This window comes from Podarcis filfolensis (assembly GCF_964270895.1).
Source record: "Podarcis filfolensis genome assembly, chromosome: 3".
In the NCBI taxonomy this organism is placed as follows: Eukaryota; Metazoa; Chordata; class Lepidosauria; order Squamata; family Lacertidae; genus Podarcis; species Podarcis filfolensis.
In genome coordinates this window covers 51,728,271-51,751,196 of record NC_139606.1, presented here as the reverse complement: position 1 = coordinate 51,751,196, position 22,926 = coordinate 51,728,271, and the positions used below count along the sequence as shown (strand labels likewise).

At 40.1% G+C, this 22,926-nt stretch overlaps 1 protein-coding gene across 6 annotated transcripts in view; it reads left to right on the top strand.

Moving 5' to 3' along the window:
- Positions 1 to 22,926, top strand: part of AK9 (adenylate kinase 9) — a 74,598-nt gene that overhangs the window by 22,301 nt on the left and 29,371 nt on the right. For all 6 annotated transcript variants that reach the window (XM_083608490.1, XM_083608489.1, XM_083608486.1 and 3 more), the window contains 16 exons: positions 719 to 875; positions 1,671 to 1,785; positions 2,555 to 2,610; positions 5,563 to 5,688; positions 6,195 to 6,272; positions 7,318 to 7,401; positions 8,123 to 8,329; positions 8,989 to 9,131; positions 10,579 to 10,791; positions 11,444 to 11,710; positions 12,995 to 13,116; positions 14,390 to 14,609; positions 15,723 to 15,785; positions 16,354 to 16,569; positions 18,777 to 18,995; positions 20,709 to 20,922. In XM_083608490.1, coding sequence (XP_083464616.1) covers positions 719 to 875; positions 1,671 to 1,785; positions 2,555 to 2,610; positions 5,563 to 5,688; positions 6,195 to 6,272; positions 7,318 to 7,401; positions 8,123 to 8,329; positions 8,989 to 9,131; positions 10,579 to 10,791; positions 11,444 to 11,710; positions 12,995 to 13,116; positions 14,390 to 14,609; positions 15,723 to 15,785; positions 16,354 to 16,569; positions 18,777 to 18,995; positions 20,709 to 20,922 — 2,500 coding nt within the window. The remainder of the gene's footprint in view (positions 1 to 718; positions 876 to 1,670; positions 1,786 to 2,554; positions 2,611 to 5,562; positions 5,689 to 6,194; positions 6,273 to 7,317; positions 7,402 to 8,122; positions 8,330 to 8,988; positions 9,132 to 10,578; positions 10,792 to 11,443; positions 11,711 to 12,994; positions 13,117 to 14,389; positions 14,610 to 15,722; positions 15,786 to 16,353; positions 16,570 to 18,776; positions 18,996 to 20,708; positions 20,923 to 22,926) is intronic.

Here is a 22,926-nt window from a genome sequence, read left to right as displayed (position 1 = left end):
TTTTGAAAGCCCCCCCTCCATGTTTCTTAATTATTGGGGTAATTAATAAAGGTTATTCAAACAAGGAATAATTAAGAGTTTACCATTTAATGCCCCAACTATGATTGATGAGAAGCGATACAAAATGTGGAACCTGCAAACAGGAAACATTTAATTGAAGGGACATGGATCTTTTAAAAAGCCCCATTAGCGCTTTTTAACTATACAGACTGGCTCTGTAGTTGGGTTTTATTGCAATATTTGTTGTTACCAAAACTGAACAAATTTGAGGAATACAGAAAACACTTGGCTGTAACAATTTGTCAACGATACCATCTGGATTCTCTGTGACAGTGAATGAACAAAGAATGACAATTGTAAGGAGGAAAGGGGCCAGTGTGGAAGCAACCACTAACTGGCACAAATTTGCAACTCCCTCTCTTCCTTCTAATACATTAATGTACCATATGTGAGCTCGTTTTGATATGCTTGATCAGAATTCTATTACTTAAGACAGTATTCACATGCTGTTCCATTTTACCCTTACAACACACCTGTTGGGTAGATTAGGCTGGGAAATACTGACAGGCTCAAGGCTACCCGTGAGAACTTCATAAATGATGAAGATATGAACTTAGGTCTCTCCAGCCATAGTCCGACAATCTAACTACTACACTGCAATTCACTAATAGCTTCATCAATGTTATTTGTTGTTATTAACGGCAGTGTTTTATTACAGCTTTCTAAATCAAATAAATACAGATATCCTGGAGCTGCAGAAAAAGGAGGATGGGTCTTGGATAATTTTCCTACATCGACAGAACACTGGGCAGCTTTGGTAGAAAAAGAACTTCTACCAGATACTGTGATTTGCTTGAAGAATGCTGAACAAAATGGTCGGTGCATATTTAAAATTGAATGTCTAACATTAAAGCTATTTTTGAAACAATCCTCCAGGGTGGGAAGTATATGAACATGGGAAACTACCTTATACTGGGCCAGATCATAGGTTCATCTAGCCCAAAGGTGGGGAACCTTTTTCAGCCAAATGGACTTATCAGTAACCTTCTAAAGACTGCATGCCAGTGTTGGGTGGAGCCAGGTGCAAATGCAGACAGAGCAATGGATGTGACTCTTACCATTGTTGAGTAGGATATATATGCTGGAACTAGATGCACCCTTGGTCTGATCCAGCAGGCTCTGATTTTGTATATGTAGATTCCCCAGCCCTGATCTAGCCAAACAATGTATGCTCTGGCAGGAAGCAGTTCCCCAGGGTCTCTAGCAGAGGTGTTTCTCAGTCTGCTTGTCAAGTTCCTTTTAACTAGAGTTGCCAGGAACTGAACCAGGGTTCTGTGCCCCATTACTATTTTTTTTTTATCACTGAACTATCCTAAGTAGCTTGGGGGAAAACCACCTGCAAGCATCAATTAAGGTCAATTAGAAAAAGCTTATCTTTATTATTTTTTCCATTTTCTTGCCAGCTAAACTTCTTAACTTTTTGAAAAGGAGTTAATTGCCTATGGAGCATCAAAAGTAATCCACTAAAGGGAGAAAAGTTCCTTCAGAAACAGACCTGCCCTAAACTGTACAATGATATGTCCATGATATATGAAATTTCTCTTTAATTTTTGAAACTATATGCAAATTCTAAGTCTTATTTCATAGCATCTTTTTCTATTACATTGCAGGAAAGGTATTGCTCACTAGACTGTACCAAGCAAATAAAGCAGAAGTTGATGCTAAAATTATAAAAAGGCTAACAGACGAAGCTTTAAAGAAGAAACAAGAGGAAGAAGAAGCAAGGTAAAATATTTGAAAAACGAAACACCATTTGCCCTCTACATGGAGCTGCATTTGGGGTTGTTTGAAAAGTTGCAAGTAGGCTGTTAAGCAGGACAGCCTACCAATAACATATTACACCGTTTCTGGAGAAGCCGTGCATTGCTGCTGGATTGCTACTGAGATAAATTCAAGGTGCTTGTTCTAACATTCAAATCCCTACACTGCTTAGGACTTACTTGATGGAATACCTGTACCCCATAGGCCTGCCCAGATGTTACAATTTAGCAAGGATTTCCTCTTTATCATTGCCACATTTGTCAATTATCCACTATGCAGCAATTTATAAGAGGGTGTTTTTGATGCAGGCACCCCTGCTGTGGAATGTCTTCCTTCCACAGACTTGGTGCCAACCCTGATGAATTTTTGGCACTAGTTAAAATCACAGTTATTTGTCCAGGCCTTTATGGAGATAAATGTGTGTGCCCTCAATGGACTGTAGTTTCATTTTGTTGCCTTGTGGGTATATTAATTTGGTTTGTTATGTATTAGTCCTGCTCTGGCCTCTTATCTGAGTAGCTGTGTTTTTAGCTCTTAACTTTGCAGTTCGTAATTGCTTTCAGTGTAAGTTTCTTTAGTGCAGTCTGTGAGAAAAGCAACTAGCAAATATTATTAATAAAATAATATTAGGATTTATTGGTTTGTACCCTGTTCCAGGAATATATTTAAAGAAGAATGAGCTAGAGTTTTCAATCAGTTTCTCATAAATATCTGTACAATTTACTAATTGCAGAAAAGAACTGCAGGAAATGCTGAAACTGCAAGCTGAAGAATTTGCCGAAGAGAGAGGTAAAAAAATAATGCAATAGCAATATTTGGAATTGTTTCTGTGTGGAAGCTGATCCAGTGAATTTGAGCTCAACCACTGGACCCAATTGAGAATGCTGGTCATTAGTCAGTAAGACAGCTAATCTCAGGCAGCAGATGCTCTGGTGCAACAGCAGCAACAGAAGTTTCCCCCTCCCCGGTGCCCGCCACATTCCTTTGAGCCCCCATATATTCACTTCCCTGTGTGTGCTCACTATTTGACTTGCTCTAAACTATCTTGCTGCCCTTGAGTGTAGTGGAGGATGCTTCTCTTATTGCTGTCATTGAGGAAAGAGGTAGCTGTCAATCTGGCAGGCTTCTGCATGTTGAATGGCTGGGCAGGAGGCATCTTGTCCTTTGCCTCAAGCAGCAAAATGTCCTAGGCCAGCCCTGGTGCTAGTTTTGACCCACAAAACCCTGTATGACTTAGGACCTCAGCTCCCAATATAATACCTCCTGCCATATGCATAAGCGCTGCAAAAAGCAGTTTTTGAGAAGTGCTTGAAGATGCTGCTTCCTCTGAATGAGCATACCTGCACAAGAGTGAGCATCTTCACTCTTGCCCTTTTTTGGGGTGCTTGTGCATAAGAAATTCAAATCTCAACTTGTTATAAAGCACATGCCAAGGTAGCATTCATTTTGGACATAGTTCTGTGCAAAATGCAGAATATGTGAATGATTTTTCAGTCATCTAATGTATGTATTTATTTCTAAAGTTTAAATGCTTCCCTTTGATAGTCACTTGGCATTGCTAAATATAAAAAAAATACTTAAGAATCTGTTGTTGTTGTTTAGTCGTGTCCGACTCTTCGTGACCCCATGCACCAGAGCACGCCAGGCACTTCTGTCTTCCACTGCCTCCGCAGTTTGGTCAAACTCATGTTAGTAGCTTCGAGAACACTGCCCAACCATCTCGTTCTCTGTTGTCCCCTTCTCCTTGTACCCTCAATCTTTCCCAACATCAGGGTCTTTTCCAGGGAGTCTTCTCTTCTCATGAGGTGGCCAAAGTATTAGAGCCTCAGCTTCAGGATCTGTCCTTGTAGTGAGCACTCAGGGCTGATTTCCTTAAGAATGGATGCGTTTTATCTTCTTGCAGTCCATGGGACTCTCAAGAGTCTCTTCCAGCTCCATAATTCAAAAACATCAATTCTTCGGCGATCAGCCTTCCTTATGGTCCAGCTCTCACTTCCATACGTAACTACCGGGTTCTTTAATTCGGTATGCTATTTCTAAAAAAACAACCATTTTCATTTCAAGGTGCAGTACTAAACATACATGTTTTAAAATTAATGGAGTTGCCTTCTGAAAAGGTATACTCCTTGGATTCTGTAAAAGAAAAGACTCCTGTTTGCAGAAGGGATTGATAGCCAGTGCAGGTTGCTGCTGGAGGATGGAAAGGAGGAATTTGCTACGTTTGCCTTCTCTTTTTCCTCCGGCTCAGGGACTCGTGAACAAAGTTCTGAACTGAACCCTAAAAAAATTATAGAAGGTGCTGAAATATTTCTGTGTGAGATAAAGTGAGCTTTTGGGTGGTGGTACTTGTTATCTTCTATTCAAACAGTTACTCATCAAGGAAAAAAGAATGTCATGCACAAATGCCTGTATTGAAGATGAGCCACAGTTCTTTGCCTGAGAAAAGCATGTTTTCCCCAAGCTACAATTTGATTTCCATAATCAAACACTGACTAATCAAACATCTCAGTCATGCTGACCTTTGCCTGATGATGCTACTCCTGTTCAATATACTATTGCAGATTGATTTCACCTGCATATAACTACATATACTCAGTTTCTATTCTCTCTCTCAAAGCAAGCATAACAAATTTTATTGCTGCAGGCATTGAGTCTAAGGAATGTTGATTGAAACTTTCTAGTTGTGTTCTTTGACTAAGAGGGGCTTCATACATTACACAGTGACAAATGTTGCCACTAAGCATACTTTTCAGGCCTCAGAAGTAGTCAGACTCTTGAGTGTCAGACTCTGGGACCCTGGCAGGCTATTCTAATGGGACAGATGCATGGTCTAACACAAGCACTTTCCAGAGCAATAAATCATGAATCAAACGACTAGAGGCAGATGTATAGTTGAAACCAGACAGAGGTCAAGATCCAAGAGAGCGGCTGAAGGTTAGGAGGACCAGAAGTAGGTAAGTAAACAAAGCTAGGGATGGGCCAAAACACATTTGGTGTGGCTGTGAACTCTGTTGTATAGATGTTATCATCTGTTGTTGGTTTTATGCTTGTTAGATCTTATGCACTCTTCATGATGTTATGTCCTCTTGACAAGCTATCTGAAGTTAAAGACTAAGCAGCGGGTAAAACAATTTTAAAAAGCCTGAATAGGACATTTTGGGAACAGATAATTTTTTAAAAAGTCATTGGAATCAATTTAGAAATATCTCAAGAGTGGGCTTTATGTAGATCATGGGTGGGGTGGGGTAGAATTCTATAGCTATGGATCCAGCACTAAAAAGCCTCTGTCCCTGATGACTTATCTAGGGAAATATCCCAAGTTCTGAACATGACTGACATCTCTTTGATATTTTGTAATTCAGAGTTGCCTTTAGTCATAATCACTGGGATGTATGTAACCATGCCTTATTTGTTCTTCTGCCTCCTGTGTGATTTCAAACATGCCTACCTATTGGAACATACATCTAGTCTAAAAAGAGAATTGTTGCCTAGTTAATAATAATAATAATAATAATAATAATAATAATAATAATAATAATAATAATTATTATTATTATTATTATTATTATTATTTATATGTCATCCATCTGACTAGGTTGCCCCAGCAACTCTGGGTGGCTTCCAACACATTAAAACACATGAAGAGTCCTTATATTGTTAATGATACTATGGATTTCTATCCTTGAAGATTTAAAGTGGCTTTGTGAACATTAGGAAGGATGTGTTTTCTTGTGCCTACAGAATCCATAGACTTTGATCATCCATCTGCATCTGAATCACAGACCAAAATGCCACCAGTGACTGAATCAGGCCAAACAATACAACCTTCTGCTTCTGACGAGACTAAAGAGAAAGAAAAATCTGGAGGTTGGTCTTCTGTACCATGTGGCTTATCCTTTCTTATATTAAAAGAAACTCTGTGCCACATTATTCTATGCCTTTGCTTGCACTTACTTTCTCTCAAATATCATTTATTCAGTAATGAAATAATGTAAAGATGTCGCTGTCAAAGATTTGCACACAATACCATTGATTTTTGCCTAACAAAGACATTTGTCTTGTATTATCTTCCTTTTCCATTTTCCTTCGACCATATCTTCTCTAGTAATAACATCTTTCTGTACCCTAGTTCAGATATTCAGGCTGCAAAAAAGCCAAGCCTTAGAATTGTACATAGCTGAGTCCTTAGCACTGTACATAGACAGCACCACACAAATGATGTTTTGTGTGAGCCAGTAGATCTCATGGAAACTGTGTGCTTCCCAAAAGTTTTTAGTTCTAACATGAATTTGTGTTTAAGTGTGTCTCAGTTATGTAAAGAATCCCAGTTTATCTTCAATAGTGATTTTATCTTTTAATATATCCAATCACAGAATCATTAGAAACTGAGGGTCAACTTGATGAAGCGCAAGCGTCTCTGGATTCCAAAGAGCAACAGGAGAGCAAGACAGGTAGGATTTCACAATCAGACTTTTGTGCATACATTTTGCCACACAAACAAATAAATCAATAAAATGTTACTTATTTTTATTTATTTGGGTGGTGCCATTTATTTCACTTCCAACACAATTGGTGGAAATGTTGATTTTCTTTATTGTTAACTTTGGGTTTGTCTGTGCCCTGAAGTTAGTTTCTGCAACTACAGAGTTCAATTTTACATGACTTCACTCAGGAGCACAAACAAGAAGAGTCATACTTCCAAAGATTCCCCAGGTTATTCTGAGACAGCCAAGGACTTAAAAGGTCTCAGCAGCTGTCTCTAGCCTCAAATCCAAAACCTGTCTTAAAGGAGAATTAATCACCACTGTTCCTTAGTTTTCTATTGTTAGTACTAAGTGATCAGCTAGTAGATCTCATGGAAAATGTGTGCCCAAACTACTCCATAATCCCCCAAAAAACATACATGCAAGAATTACATTCAGAGCATTTCCTTCATAGTGTGCATGTACTGTGTGAATAATGAACAATAAGAGCTGGATTTGATATGGTCCCTCTAAGTTTAATTCAGTGGCTGTGTCTTCTCAGCCTGCCAACTGCGTAATAAATTACTAATAAAAATAATTCCTCTGTCAATAATATACATTTTGATGACACACCAGTATCGTACCCACATTTTAAATTCCTAAATTGCAGATAACTGTAGTAGCTTCCAAAGCATGCTTTTCAGCTTTTTCGCCTTCTTCCTCTCCCTCCACCCTGGACATCTTCGGTCATGTCAACCTTTACCATTAGTCCTGCTCTTGCATATTGCAGCATTGTATCTCTGTAGTAACTCCCTTGATATTTTGAAATCTTTTTGAACCTTTCCTTTAAAGTGCAAATGGGTATCCTGTGGTTCTCCAGAAGTAGTTGGAGTTCCAGCTCCTACCCAGCCAGCATGGTCAGCCGTCATGGATGAGGGAAGCTGTAGTGCAGGAGCACCTGGAAGGCTACAGGTTAACCTTCTCTTCTATAAAACATGCAGAAGGCATAATCATTTTCTGCTTGTTCTCACAGAATCAAAAGAATCAGCAGAACACATTGAAACTGAAGAAGAACCTCAGCCACCAGCACCACTGAAGAGTGTTGCATCTGAACTAGGTTAGAGATCAAGTTTTCTTCCACCTTCCCTTCTTCTCGCCTTCCCTTCTTTCCTTTTCTTAGCCATTCAATTATCTAGAGATCCTGTGTTGCATATTGTAATGACAATTATGCACATGTCTTGCTTTCTCCACCATAAATCCAGTTTTGCAGTGAAGAATTGTGCACTTGAATTGACATACTATGTAATTAAATAACCATAACATAAAAAGTAACGGAGCCTCTTTCCTTTCCCCCCTTTCTTTAGCAGTATATCCATGAAGAAACAATGCAATAACTTAGCCATTGTGATTCTCAGATAGTGAGAAAAATAAATTATTAAACATATGGGGTGATATGCTACATAAATCATAATCCTAGCAGATGCACTGGAATTAATGGACTTAAGGCCATCAATTTCAGTTTATCTACTCTGACTGAGTTGAATATAACCAGCATGTTATGCTGAAAAGAACTATTGATTTGTTGAAAGCATGTGCTACAAAGAGCCAATGAGAAGGGAAAGCATTATTTGAAATTACCTTATGAGAAATGGGACCTGCAATAAAATGTTACACTGTGGAGTATCCAGTTTCTGTCGGTACCTCCCTCCTGTGTGAGGGTGGTGCCATTTTGGCTACATAAGTGTGGGCACTCATGCCTGAATATCAATATAGAGGGGGCAATATACTTCATACAATGTCAAACTGTTATCTAAAATGCAGTTTGCTTTTTTTTTCAGGAGTCAGGCTACCTGAATATCCTGAGGATGCTTTCCCAGATGTAGTAGAAATGGATCCACTTAAAAGCAAGATTATCCAATTTCTGCATGAATGGCAAAGAACGGAAGCAGCAATTGCAGAGTCACCTTTAATTCAGGTTTCAGAATTGGAGATTGACGGGCAAACTCTGCAAATGCTTCTTGACCAAGCTATTCAATCTATGGAACGTAAGTCTCATAATTATTTTTGATTCACATTATTTCTAGACCAGGAGATATTTGAAAGAAGAAACAATAAATAAATCAAGAACTCTTGAAGAGCAGTAGTGCTAGTTTTTCAAAAAATATGAAAGGGCTTAACAGGATGCTTCTGTTATATCATCATAAAAAGTTTCTTTATGGTAGGCTTGTAGAGCTTATGATCTACTTCCAAAGGTAGCAGAACACCTTGTGAGTGTCTACTTGCCAGCCTGGCTGGGGCTGTGAAAACAAAGGTCCTACTCTTTATGCAACATGTTCTGCACATCATCTACAACAACATGTAGGACTACAGGTTCCCAATCTCTGTCTGAGCTTTAGAATTTTATGGTGCTTTCTTGGTAGGCCCTCTGGCAAGTGGAACAGGGTAATGTTCTCTGGATCTGATCTTACAGTAGTCTCTGGTGGACAGCTGATGAACGAGAGCTTCTGGCTCTGAGGTTTGAACCTTCACTGGATGATGACTCAGCCTGGGTCAGGAGCAGATAATACATTACTGCTACTGATAAAGTTGTTATATGTTCAATCGATTTTTAGTGAAAGAATATGTCATGATTTATCTCTGCTGTTGCATGCTTTTATACTTGCATTTTAAAGAAAATAAATTAGAGCGTGATTATCTCTGGCAGAACCTTTTAAGTACCATGGCTGGGAATTTGGTCCTGAAGATGACGATGAAGAACAAGAAGATTTGCAAGCTGAAGCCGAGGCACTGGCAGAGGAAGAGGAAGAGGAAGAAGAGGATGAAGATGAGGAAGAAGAGGAGGAAGAAGTAAGTAACAGCCTAAATGTAAGATTATATTTAGCAATGATTTTAAATACATTTTCCCCCCAGTCGCAGATTGAAGACTATGGTGCAGTTTGTTCTCAGCCTCAATACATGTTTTATACTGTTTCATGTAAGGGAGTGCTGAGATCTGGGAGGTTTTCTTCAGCATTATCTACGTGCTATGACATTATTGAAATGTAGATAGTATGTGCATAATGGACACATTCTAGAGAAGAGGGGTGTCTGACCAAGTCCATTGCTCTTCTTGGGCACTTTAGGAGTCAACAGTACATCCTGTGGCACCTCGTTATTGAACCATATTTAGGGGAAAGAAGCAAAGGGTAAAACTAGTAAAGGCAGCTGCTGTCTGTTGTAGCACCAGCCAACTTAGGATGGATTTGAGATACTAAACTCTGGAATTAACATTTTGATGCAAAATTAGGTTTGTGTTCTCCAACTTTGTGCTGAGTGCCCAATAGGAATTTTGGAGAATTCCAATGAAAATGGCACCAGAAATTGCTGTGATAGCTTTTTTTTCCAATGTCCCAGATGGAAATCAAGCCAGCAAATATGATTGATATTGGCTGCTGTTGTTGCTCTCAGTTCACAAATGATACCTAATTGATTGCTGTGTGAGTGGGGGTCCCGTTTGTATGGCGTTTCCTTAGAAATGAAATGTATGGAATAAAATTACGTAATGACAACGTAATTTACAAAATTAATTACGTAAGTTACATAATTTTGCCACAGCAGCAGTGAGATGAAGATAGTTTTTGGAGGAAGACTTAACTGCAGCAGAATAGAAACAGTGCTGCCCACAACAAATACAGGGTAGAATGGAAAACAATGCCTTCTTACATTCCAAGTGCAGAATTCAGTCTGTCACACTATACAAGTTCATTAGCACTGATCTGCATAACACTGAAATGCAGGACTGCTTCCATTATGTGTTCACATTTCACTGAAGTTAATACAGAAGTTAATCATTAAATAAAGGTTACTGCTACCTTTCTTTAGACTGCTCCACATCATCACAATCCAGTGAGAGTTACAGTGAATGCTGCCACCAAGTAGAATCAGTTTTTTCTATGCTAATCTACTTTTGCAGAATGCAAAAAACAGTTGTTGGGGCAACCTCACAATTAGCTGCTGGAGTATTTACTCAGACAGCAGTTATCACCCATGGGGGGTAAGCTAGGCATGATTACCATACTCTGCTGAAACAACCTCTTGCCCATCCCCTCCTACCTCACCACTTTGTCTACATATGATTAGCATCGCCAGAGATGAGTGCCCTGATCACATTTAAGGGTGAGGGGCAGTGGTAGATATGCAGCTTTCAGCAGCCATTTGGATGCTTATAAGTATGCCAATAAGTAAGACTATTTTTTTAAGGATGTTTATCAAAGTTATGCTCAACACCTCATCAGAATTATTTTGCTGTTTTAAGGATGAAGAAAAAGCTGCTCAGAGGAAGAGACAAATGGGAGATACGAAGCACTTTTGTCCAGTGATTCTAAAGGAAAACTTTATCCTTTACCCAGGACTTACTGAAAACACAGCTAAATATCGAGAAAAACACTATTATTTTTCAACTCCAGAAAACAGAGATAAATTTTTGGAAAACCCCGAAGAATATGTGTCTCGTAATGAGCCACTGAAAGTATGCAACATTTTCAGCTTCTTTCATATGTCTGTTGTAGATAAGAGATTAATAAATCAAAGTCCAAGTCTCAGACACTGTATTAACTCAATTATGAGAAACCTAAATATAGGAGGCACATTGCATGAAGACATAATTGTTACAATTTCTAAAAACTTTGTTAAATGAGTATACGTTTATGGACTATCATTTTTACTAAGGGGGAAAAGGTGTGATATTGAGCTGAATGAAGGGAATGAAGAATGCTGAGTAGCTGAAGTGAATGGAAATACATTTAGGCTGCAATCTGTTACCTGGCTTATCTGGGAGTAAGCCTCTTTGAACTCAGTAGAACTTATGCTTGGGTAAACATGTATAGGATAGCACTGTTAACTACCTCTTTTAGAGCCCTGCCAAAGGCTTATTTAGTCCACTATTCTCTTTCCCATAGTGGTCGACCCATGAGAAGCATACAAGCAGGATAGGAGAGCAAATTTATTTCTGTTACCAACACTAAAGCATGTACCATCATCTAATAATCTGCCTTTAAGAAATAAATGCAGTTCTTTTCTCTGAAATATCTCAGGATTTTAAATGATGTATTATTCAGTAGAAACCTGCTCTTATAAAATCCAAACATTTATATTTATATTTTTTCTGTTTCTTATTTAAGGCTCCCCCTATAAGAATATGTCTTTTAGGATCACATGGAGCAGGTAAAACAGTTTGTGCCCGTTGGTTAGCAGACAAATTAGGAATTTTCCACATTCAGTTTGAGGAGCGCCTACAGGAATTGATCATGATCAAAACTGGAAAAAGAGTTGGACCTGAAGAAGAGGAGGAAGATGAAGAAGAGGCTACCATACAAGAAATGGTTGAATCCCCTCAATCTGCAGCTGAAGAACTTGAGGGTGAAGAAGAAACTAAGCGACTTCAAGAGGTAACACCTAGGATACATTAATGGCTTTCTGAGATGAATGTTTGAACCAGTTTACATAATGAACAAAATCAAGTCCCATAATAAAATCAAAACCGTGGAACTTTAGACTGTAGGTGGAGGTTCACATGCTACAGTCCTCCCTAGACATACACCAAAAACCCTGCCTGCATGTCGAACAACAGCATGCTTGCCTGAGCTACTTTGAGGGATGGTACAGGATATAAATTTAATAAATAATGTCAGGTCAAAGGCTAGGCCTAGCCTTTCACCCTGTTGTGCTAGTTTGCAGTGTTCAGTAGCTTTTGTGAATTAAAAACAGGATGCATATTCACACCTGAAGTCTGAAGGGGTACATCCAAGAGAACATTTACTCTCTTGGTTCTAACTTGTCCAAGGATAGAACCAAGCAGACAACCTGTTAAAGTCCTAGCATCTCCTGGCTTCAAGCAATAGAGGAACATGAATCCCACTTGGACTTATGCTAACATCCACATAGAGACACCTTTCAGGAAAGCAACAACAACTGTTTAAGCTCTGTGTCCAATTCTGTGTGTTTGATGTGGTATGAAAATCTTCTGTGGTATTTGATATTGGAGGGCTCATCCTCACATGCAAGTCATCTCTTGATAGTGCAGTCATTAAATGTTGAATATGCATGAGCCAACCAGCTCTTTGTACCCAGTACAAAACAAAAATTTTGCAGGTTGAATGAATTAACTCAGTGCTTCCATTGTTCCACACTTTCTATAGCAATCCAATTTCCCATGAGAGCTAAATGAAAATGAATAATTCAAAGTTGCTTGAAAAAGATTCAGCTATTCCTTTTTATTAAAAAAAGGTTTTTCAACTAATATTATAGATAGAGTAGCCTGGATTTTCCTATATACCTGACCCATAAATGTATCTCTTAGGAAACAGAAATCAATACATATACAAACCTTTGTTTTACAGTATGTAAAATATTATGCAATATAATTTAAATATATTGAAGTTCCATATTTTTCCATGTATAAGACGCTCCCATGTATAAGATGCCCCCTATTCTGGGGGACTCCAAATTAAGAAAACACCCTCAGCACTACTCGTGTATAAGACGAGCCCCAATTTTAAACCTACTTTTTGGTAAAAAAACCCCACCCTAGTCTTATACATGGAAAAATACAGTATTTTGTTACAAAAATGTTGAGCAAAGAGAATGAGTTATGTAAAACCCTTATACTTCTAAACTGTTGTCAAGTGAAGAAGAGATCAAATACTTACATGTATTTTGGATCATTTCAACAGAAAGAGATGCTGTTAACAGACGAAGAAGAAGCAATCAAGGCAAATCTAATAGAAGGTGAAGCCTTGCCCATGGAGGTGCTTGACGGCATTGTTCTTGATTGGTGGATGAAGGAACCATTTCGGTAATTTTTGTGTGTCTAATATGGTCTGGCTTTTTTTGTTCCATCTATAGCTCTTAGGCCGCAATCCTGTAGTTACTTGCCTGGGAATAAGCCCCACTGAACTCAGATCCAAAGAATTGAATTCAGTGGGACTTCATGGTAGATATGCATAGGATTACACTGCCTCAGCATCCTGGGTCAAAGATATCAAGACAAGTACCTCTCTTCATCTGAACCCAGAAGATCTGAAAAACAGCCTAACTCATGGTAACTGAGACTGGCTGGTGCTTAGTCTTGTTAGTTTTATTGAATTATGAAACTTATTAGTCACTTCTCTATTTAAATATTGCTGTAGAATAAGTGTCATCTATTCTTTGAAATCAACTACCATATGAGATCCACTGCAGTTCAGCCTTGCAGATCATTTATAGATACTGTTTAGGCAAGCTTTTATTTAAAAACTTTTTACTAAGTTTCTCATAGATTTGGTATTAGTGTGATTTCTGTTGTTGTTTGTAGTACTTATATATTTTAAAAATTTCAGTGGATTATGGAAGTGTTAGCTGGGTTGGGTAATGATCATGAGTTGTGATGAAGGCAGGAGCAGGATTGTGGGAGGTAGAGTGAATCTCTTCAGTTTTTTCACTCCTGCCTTGGCAAAAGCAGTTCGTTCCTCCTGGCTCCCTCTGTTCTCCGGTCAGTTAAGCATCAAGTCCCACCCAGTCTTCAGATGTCTCTTTGCAAGTGCCATGGATTGGCTTCTATTCACTAGAGTCTGTCTGTCCAGGCTATCTCTCTTTTTCCTTCAGCGTCTACATACAGGGTCCATTGTTTTCTTCCAGTGTCATGTATGCACACACACACACACACAGAGAGAGAGAGAGAGAGAGAGAGAGAGAGAGAGAGAGAGAGATTTTGACTCTCCCAACAGTTCAGAATTGAAATGGAGCCTCCTAAGTCAGCCTTGGTATTCAAATCTGTGTCATGTGATACTGCTTGCTCAGTATAAAAAGTAGAGTCAATCCACATTTGGATCACTCCCTTACACTGGACCAGAAGGAACATTCACAGTAAGTGGCCATCATGCCAATCTACCCTACAAGCCCTAAATATCTTCTCCAGTTGCAGAGCTGCACTAGGGATACATTAAGGAGCCTGGAATATTGACCTTACGAATCCTGATTGGATTTTTTCCATCCCACTATGCCCATCCCTTGCCTACTAGTGGGAAATTACATTCTTGCTATTAATTGGGAAGTCCATGGAAAACTGACAGTTACTTTTTTGCATTTAGATCCACAGGTTTTATACTGGATGGTTTTCCTCGAACAGCAGAGGAAGCTCAGTATTTAGCAGACCGCTGCCTTTGTCCTGATGTTGCAGTTTACCTTGAAGTTGATGAAGAGGATGTTACTGACCGACTTCTTCCCAAGCGTGTGCAAACATGGCAAGAGAAACAAGCTAGGAAATTTGAGAAGAAGCAGCAGATAAAAGACATGAAGGCAAAATTAAGAGTAAGTATTCAGTATCTATTAATAGGCAGTATATCACAGATAAAAAAGTATGGTATCCCTGCTTGCAGGTTTAGGATCCAAACTCATATTGTAGGAGTTTTAAATCAAATATTCGTGCAGCACTAAAAGATGGACAGCTAATTTCTTTGGCACATAGGTATCCTAACCACTTCAGAATTGTTTTGCCTTCTGGAGCCTAGATGAGAGTGCCTGCTTGAGACTCCCCACCTGGCTTGAAGCAGATGCAGTGCTAATTTGAAGTAATTCAAATGATCCAGCTCGTCAGGAGGCTTCTATGAACAAAAACTGCAGTGCAATCCTGTGCATGTCTACTAAAAAAAACCAGGCCCTTTGAGTTAAATGGAATTTAGTCTCTGATAAGCATGCACTGATTGCAGTCTTAAACAAAATCAACAGAGGGAAAAAACCCTGTGTTGCAATACAGAATAATCTGCACAAATCCAAATGCAACACATGCCCAATAATGTAATACCATTAGTTTGATTAGTTTTGTAGTATGATCAAACTAATGGCAATACATTATTAGCCACGTGTTGTGTTTAGATTTGTACACATTAAACAAAATCAAAGCTCCTGACTCACTGAGTCTTCTGCATTTCTTAAGTGGAATACATTCCATAAATTTTGCATTTATCTCATAGCCTCCAAGTGTTCAAATTTTCCATGGACAGTCCTAGGGGGGAGTGAAAAATGTTCCTGTTTTCATCTGAGGAATGTTGAAGGGTATGCAGGTCACCGCATAAAGAAGTATTTTTTTTAATGAGGAAAAATAATGAAATATTGCTATTGGGCTTCATCATATTATTGTAAACTTAGTAGAACCCTTCTTAAGTATATCTACCCAGCCAAATGTTGCCTTACAGTCCAGCTTTGGGATAGATATCCCCAAACACCCCCCGCCCAAAACAAAAAACCACAGAACATCCATTGCAATTTGGATCTGCACTGGTTTCCACAGGTGTATAGGAAAACTATAAAAAGTTAACCTTCCCATGTATCCTCAGATGCCCATGAAAAACCTTTTGAAATTGAATTTTAGCACGTCAGTTGTTAATGTGTGTGTGTGTGTATCATATGTACTCTTTTTAACAGGCAGAGCTGGTTGCTCAAAGAAGGGCAGAGCTTTTGGTAGAACAAGCAAAAAGGAAAATGGAGGTAAGATAAACATTAAAAATAACAAAAAACATTATGGTCACTTTAGTGTATATTGGATTTTGTAAAGTGGCTCTCAGTTTGGCATGATGCTTATTAAAAAAGATAACTGTGTTATAAATGGACTTGGGAGAAATTGCTGTTTATACTGTATTTCTGATTATATAGGAGCTTTCCCATTCCCAGAAGGGCATTTTGGGTCCAACTCATGACTCCCTTTTTATATATGACGGCTGTCTAAATATAGTCAAGTGTCTACTGCATATTAGTCAGGGAGTAGGTACTTCGAAATTAGGGCATATAAATTAATGTGCAGGAAAAACTTGGGCTGGAAGCAGTTTTAATAAACAGGCAAAACAATAATACGCTTTTTGTGTATAAAACTAATCCCTTAGAAATCAACAGGAATTATTTTTTATTGACTGTGATATATTCCAGACCACAGTTTTTCTGTACCACTACACAAATAGTGAACTGAGAACAAGAATCAACAAGCATTGCCATAAATTCTGTTTTACATAAATGTTTTCAGGAATAATATAATAATTAAATATTCCATTTTCTCTTTTAGGAGGCTGCTGCTAGGCTTGAAAATGAAGTTCCTGATGAAGAGGAGGAGGAGGAGGAGGAAGAAGATATTGAAGCTATTTTGGAAGAAGAGTTCCCGAAAGAAGAAGATGAGGGAGAAGATGAGGAAGAGGAGCAGGAGTCTGAGGCTATTGAGCGCATGAGAACTGAACTCTCAGAGAAATATGAAACTGATGTTACTAATCTGCAAGCAGTGCAGGTATTTTCAGCATTGTCTGATGTATTGTATTTTGCTTTAACATAAGTGTAACAGAGACTAAATGACACTATTTTACTATATCTAAAAAGAAGATATGTGAAATATCTTCTTTTTAAATCATCAGTATTGTATTCACTTTTACAGAGCCAAATTAAACACCTCAACAGACTTGCCTCCTGGAGAATGTATACATAATTTGTTCATGAAGAGGAAATTGTAGACATTTCCTGCTGCATATCAGATGTGCCAAATGGAATAAAATATTGGTGGCTCAAGTAAGCCCTACCACACATAATCACAAGACACGGCACACCCACACAATTTGAATGGCAATGCCCATCAATTTTGAGGGGCAGCCCCCTCAAATATTTTATGGGGGGGTGAAGGGACCTAGGAGTTGACTTCTATGGTCAATATACATATCTTCAATAGGCTGTGAGGGATGGGCCTATTTTAACTGAATTTTGTGCATAAGGTACAGTAAACACATTCTCCAGTCAGTATGCATAATTTCCAGGAAAAAAGCTATTGTTTTCTATCTCTAGTTCAGAAGTGTGCAGTCTTCCTGGGCTGCACCTGGCCCACTGCCTGATATTATGTGACCCACAACATACCCTCTCACTGATCACTAATTTTCTGCTAACTACACCTCCCAGTAAAAAATATATAATATGGTCTGTTTCACCCAAGTGGTTTTTGCCTTCCTTTTGGCCTTCTTCTATAAATTGGCCCTATCTCCCACAGCTATTGCAGGAGTTATCATCGAGCAGAATGATTTCAAATACCATAATCTGTTTCTTTTAAAAAGGGCTAGGATTATGGGGGGGAAATGTTTTCAAGGAGCTTTAAAAACAGAGAAAATGAGCTTACTTAAAATGATCTATGATACCCAGCTAAATAGAGGTTGCACTGCAGGGGGCTGGACTAGATGACCTTAGGGCCCTTTCCAACCCTTCAATTCAATGGTTTTATGGTAGCCAATCCTATGTCAATTTTAATACCCATACAGTGGTGCCCCGCAAGACGAATGCCTCGCAAGACGGAAAACCCGCTAGACGAAAGGGTTTTCCGTTTTGGAGGTGCTTCGCAAAACGAATTTCCTATGGGCTTGCTTCGCAAGACGAAAATGTCTTGCAAGTTCCTGCGGGGTTTTTTTCCTCCCCCCCCCCTTTTTCCCAAGCCGCTAAGCCGCTTAACAGCTGATCCGCTAAGCCGCTTAACAGCTGATCCGCTAAGCCGCTTATCAGCTGATCCGCTAAGCCGCTTAACAGCTGATCCCCTAAGCCGCTAAGCCGCTTATCAGCTGATCCGCTAAGCCACTTATCAGCTGATCCGCTAAGGCCGCTAATAGCGCTAATCCGCTAAGCCGCTAATGGGCTTGCTTCGCAAGACGAAAAAACCGCAAGACGAAGAGAATCGTGAAACGGATTCTTTTCGTCTTGCGAGGCACCACTGTAGTTGTAAATTTTGATTGGCAATCTGTTGTAGGTTGTTGATTGTGAGATAGGTAGTTTGCCAGATATCACAAGTCAACCTGCCACCTGACACATAGGTACAAGTCTCCTGCTAAATGTTTTGTGTTGCCTGCTAAATATATTGCTTTATTTGCAAGGTTAAGTAAAGGCATAGGTAAACAATAGAATTTGTTGCAACAACACGGATGACTTTAAAACTGATATTAGACAAATTGATGGAGGATAAAGCTATCTGAGTCTCAGTTTCAGTCAGTTTTATTGCACATAGCCAAAGGCTGCCGCAATGTACACAGATAAGGCTATCAATGCCTACTACCCCAAACAAAAGAGAATGTGTCTCAAGATGCTAAAGGCAGTCTTTAAATATAATGGTCTGAAATGTGTTGGGCTGCTTTGAAAATATGATCCATTTTGTCACATTCTCTTTTGTTTGGGTGCTCACTTCGCATGTTTGCAGTCTTTGCACTTCCTATCTATGGCTACTAGTCATGATGGTTATATGTTACTTCTATGACCCGAGTATCCCTCTCAGTATCAGTTGTTGGGGAACAGAAGTAGGGAGAGAGTTATTGTGCCCATGTCTTGCCTGAGGGTTTCCTGTAGACATCTGGTAGGATGCTGGATTAGACTGGCCTTTGGTCTGATCCAGTAGGCCTCTGTTCGTGTTCTTAAGGATTTACTTGGCTTTTTTGTTGTTGTTGTTATTTCTGTTTTGCTTGCTTTTGTTCACAGGAGGAATTTGAAAAATTGTTGATACCCGAAGTAACTCTTGTATCCAAGCGAAAGCCTCACATTGTGTGCTATCAATTGTATAAAAAGCTGAAGGACCTGATAGAAAATCGTGAAAGCATTTTTGAGAAATGTTATCCAATAAGCTTAACCCTTGCACGCAAGATGCTAGTTCTTGCCTATAAACATCCAAGCAATTTTGGCCAATGGGACCCAATCAAGGTAAATAACCTTTACGAAATAATATTTTGCTTGTTTTTTACCATTATTTCTTAAATCAGTTATGTGGAGTCATATATCAATTCTTATGCATAATTGTGCTATGCTATTGTTTCTAAGTATTGTTTATTATTCTAAATTGGTAAAATAGGATTGATTATGCAAATATAATATCTGCTGCTAATAGAATCAGGGTAGGAAACCTTTTAACCTTGAAGGCCACATTCCCTTCTGATCAACCTTCCTAGGGCACATGCCAGTCAGTAGGCTTTCTACAGTGGGCTAATCTCTTCAGGCTTTCACACTCCTCTTTATCATCCCTCCAAGCAAAAAACAAACAAACACCATGATCATAGCTCAAGTACATTCCAGCCAGAAAAACAGATTACAAAGCAGGTCTGTTTCAGGATGTGTTTGGCATGTAGAGAATCTCAAAGGTCAGATAGTGGATGGAAGAGGCTTCCTTGTTCCCTGCATTCCTTGTTCCTCCTCTTCTCATTAGGTGGTGGCCACAGACACAGTGATAGCTTATCATTGTCTGCATGGACATCAGTTTCTTTCTCAGCTAGACAGAAGATCATATCTCAAGAGCTGTCTAGCAAGATGACCATGTGCAGGCCAGTGCTCAGTCAAAGTCATCCCATAGGAAGCTGCCTTCTACAGAGTCTCACCATTGGTCCATCTAACTCAGTATTGTCTAAACTGACTGACAGTGGTTCTCCAGGGTTTCGGACAGGGAACATTCTCAGCCTTACATGCAGATGCCAAGGATTGATCCTGGAACCTTCTGTATTCAAGGCAGATCTTCTGGATTGCAGCCCTTCCCCTAAAGCAGGGGAGTCCAAACTTTTTTCAAAGAGGGCCAGATTTGATGAAGTGAACATGCGTGAGGGCCATCTGAAGTTGTTGTTGACCTTTTTTAGGATTTCCCCCCAAAGTTGTTGATCTTTTTTAAGGATTGATTGCTCAGCTTTTTTTAGAAAATAAACTCCAGGAAATAAACTGCCAGATTAAGCCCCCGAGCTGGACTTTGGACATGCCTGCCCTGAAGGAAGAATGCAGTTTGTTCCAATTTAGCACTAAAGAGCAGTTTTTCCAGGGGGAAATGACAGGCAAGCATAATCACTTGGACCCATGCTTTCTAGGCATGGGACAAGCAGAAGTGTGGAGAAGCCCTCAGACAGCCTACCCAACGCCTGCTTTCTTTAGACACTTTTTTCTTTGCCCCAAATGAGTTGCCCATATAAAACAAAGGAGAAACCCAAGTTAGTGTAGCTGTGCCCCGAGTAGAGGTATATCTGCCCTGAACCAAAAATAGGAGTTCCTAACTTTGACATTCAGTGACAGTGAGGAAGATGGGATGAGCTACATTTCACTTCCAAACTAATAGGCACTTGACACCCCAAGAAGAAATTACTAAATTATTAAATTGTTGTTGTTCTTACTAACATAATGAATGGTTTTCTGCAAAAGAATGCATTAAACGAGCTGCTTGGTTACTTTAATGGCCTAGTTTAACTGATGTGACTGTTCTTGCCAACTTTTCCTCACCAATTATTTGTGCTAGCATAAGTAATTTCAATAGGAAAACAGGAAAACTTTGCTTCATTCTTATAAATTAAAAGATAATATTTGTTAAATTGTGAATATACATTTTTCATTGGAAAATAATTACAACAGCAGTTCTGGAGGTCAATAATTCTGTGTTTATTACAGCTAAGTGAAGGAGATGCAATCAAGCCTTTTCAAAATCAAGATACTCCTAGCTTTCCACTTATCCATCGGAATTGTATTTATTTCTTTACAAGCAAAGAGAACAGGGATACATTCATGAAAAATCCCATCAAATATCTCCGTCAGCCAAAGCCAAAGCCAACTGTGCCAGTTAAGATTGCAGTTGTGGGGCCTCCAAAATCTGGAAAGACTACAGGTAGGTCTTGAGTCCTGAGTATATAGATGTTTATATAGGTATAACAGTATTGCATTTATGGAGAGGATGGCATTTTTCTGTTCTACCAGATAACTATACTGCCGGTAAGTTCATTTAGGTTTCTTCCAACACATTATTTTTTTGTTGGGTGATGTTAAACTGTACAAGGGGTCACCTTTAGCAGGCTACTTTCAGAAAGCAGTCATAGCAAACCTTATGCTTTTATCAAACAAAAGCATAAGTGTGGAGAAGCCCTCAGACAGCCTACCCAACGCCTGCTTTCTTTAGACACTTTTTTAGAGACTTTTTTGTCTCACAGGGGATTGACCTGGCTTGCGTGACAGAGACCTGGGTACGGGAAGGCGAAGTAGTCTCCCTACATGAGATAACACCCCCAGGTTTCTCTGTTCTCCATCAATCGCGGACTGTGGGTCGGGGGGGAGGAGTAGCGTTGTTATTCCGGGAGGATTGCTCTTTCAGAGCTCTGCCATCACCGGCGATCTCCGGCATTGAATGTGTTGGTCTCCTGTGGGGCACCAAGGAGAGCTTGGCTGTCTGGCTGGTGTACCGACCACCCAGCACACCTGCAGCCACCCTGTCAGACCTGCTGGAGGTGGTGGCGGGCTGGGCCTTGGAGTTCCCAAACCTACTGGTTTTGGGAGACTTCAGCGTCCATGCCGATGCCGCTCCCTCCTCACAGGCTCTGGACCTAGTGACTTCCATGGCAACACTAGGGCTCTCCCAGTTTGTTTTGGGCCCCACTCATCAAGCAGGCCACACGCTGGATCTGATCTTTGGGGCTGGCATAGATGTGATCATGCTCCCCACTGTGGAAGTGCCATGGTCTGATCACTACGCTCTGAAAGCCAAGATTGACTTCCCACTCCTCCCCGGCTCGGGTGGAGAACCTATTTGGGCTCGTCCACGAAAACTGATGGATCCTGATAGATTCCGACAAGCCTTGCGGAACCCTGCTCCTCCTGGCGACTCATTAGATGACCTTGTTGAGGACTGGAATAACCGGCTCTTGGCAGCCATTGATGAGATCGCGCCTAAGCGCCCTCTGCGACCCCGTCGAAACCGGGCATCTTGGTTTACTGAGGAGCTCCTGAAAATGAAGCGGGATCTCAGACGGCTAGAGCGAGTATGGCGACGGACTCGTGACGGAGCCTCAAGAACATCTTATAGGACACTTATGAAAGCTTATGAGATGGCTATGAAAGCTGCTAAGAAATCTTACTTTGCAGCTTCCATTGCATTCGCTAGCTCTCGCCTGGCACAACTTTTTAGAATAATTAGGTCAATAACGTCCTTAGGAGGACAACCAAATTTAAGCACAAATTCGACCCACAGCTGTGAGGCATTCGCGAGCTTTTTTGCGGAGAAAGTCCTGTTGCTCCGCCGTGACCTCCCTGCCAATTTAGATACAGTGACTGAACTGGAGGCCCCTCGACTGACTTCAGGTCCAGTGTTGGACCATTTCGATCGGATACTCCCTACTGATGTGGATAGATTCCTCCAAGTTGGTAGACCCACCACCTGCCTCCTTGATCCGTGCCCGTCTTGGCTGATTAGGGAGTGTCCAGATGTTGCGCGGACCTCCCTGGTTGAAATTATCAATTTGTCCCTTGACGCGGGGACATTCCCAGGGGAACTGAAGGAAGCAGTGGTGTATCCACTCTTAAAGAAAACTTCATTAGATCCCTTAGACCTATCCAATTACCGCCCAGTTTCAAATCTTCTGTACCTGGGTAAGGTAATTGAGAGAGCGGTTGCTGAACTGCTTGGTAGGTTTCTGGAGGAAACATCGGCATTAGATCCATTTCAGTCCGGTTTCCGTCCTGGTTTTGGGACGGAGACGGCTCTGCTTGCCCTAACAGATGACCTCCGTAGACAACTGGATCGAGGCGGGTCAGGACTGCTGATCCTTTTAGATTTGTCAGCAGCCTTTGACATGGTCAATCATGATCTTCTGGACCACCGCCTCGCAGACATGGGGATACA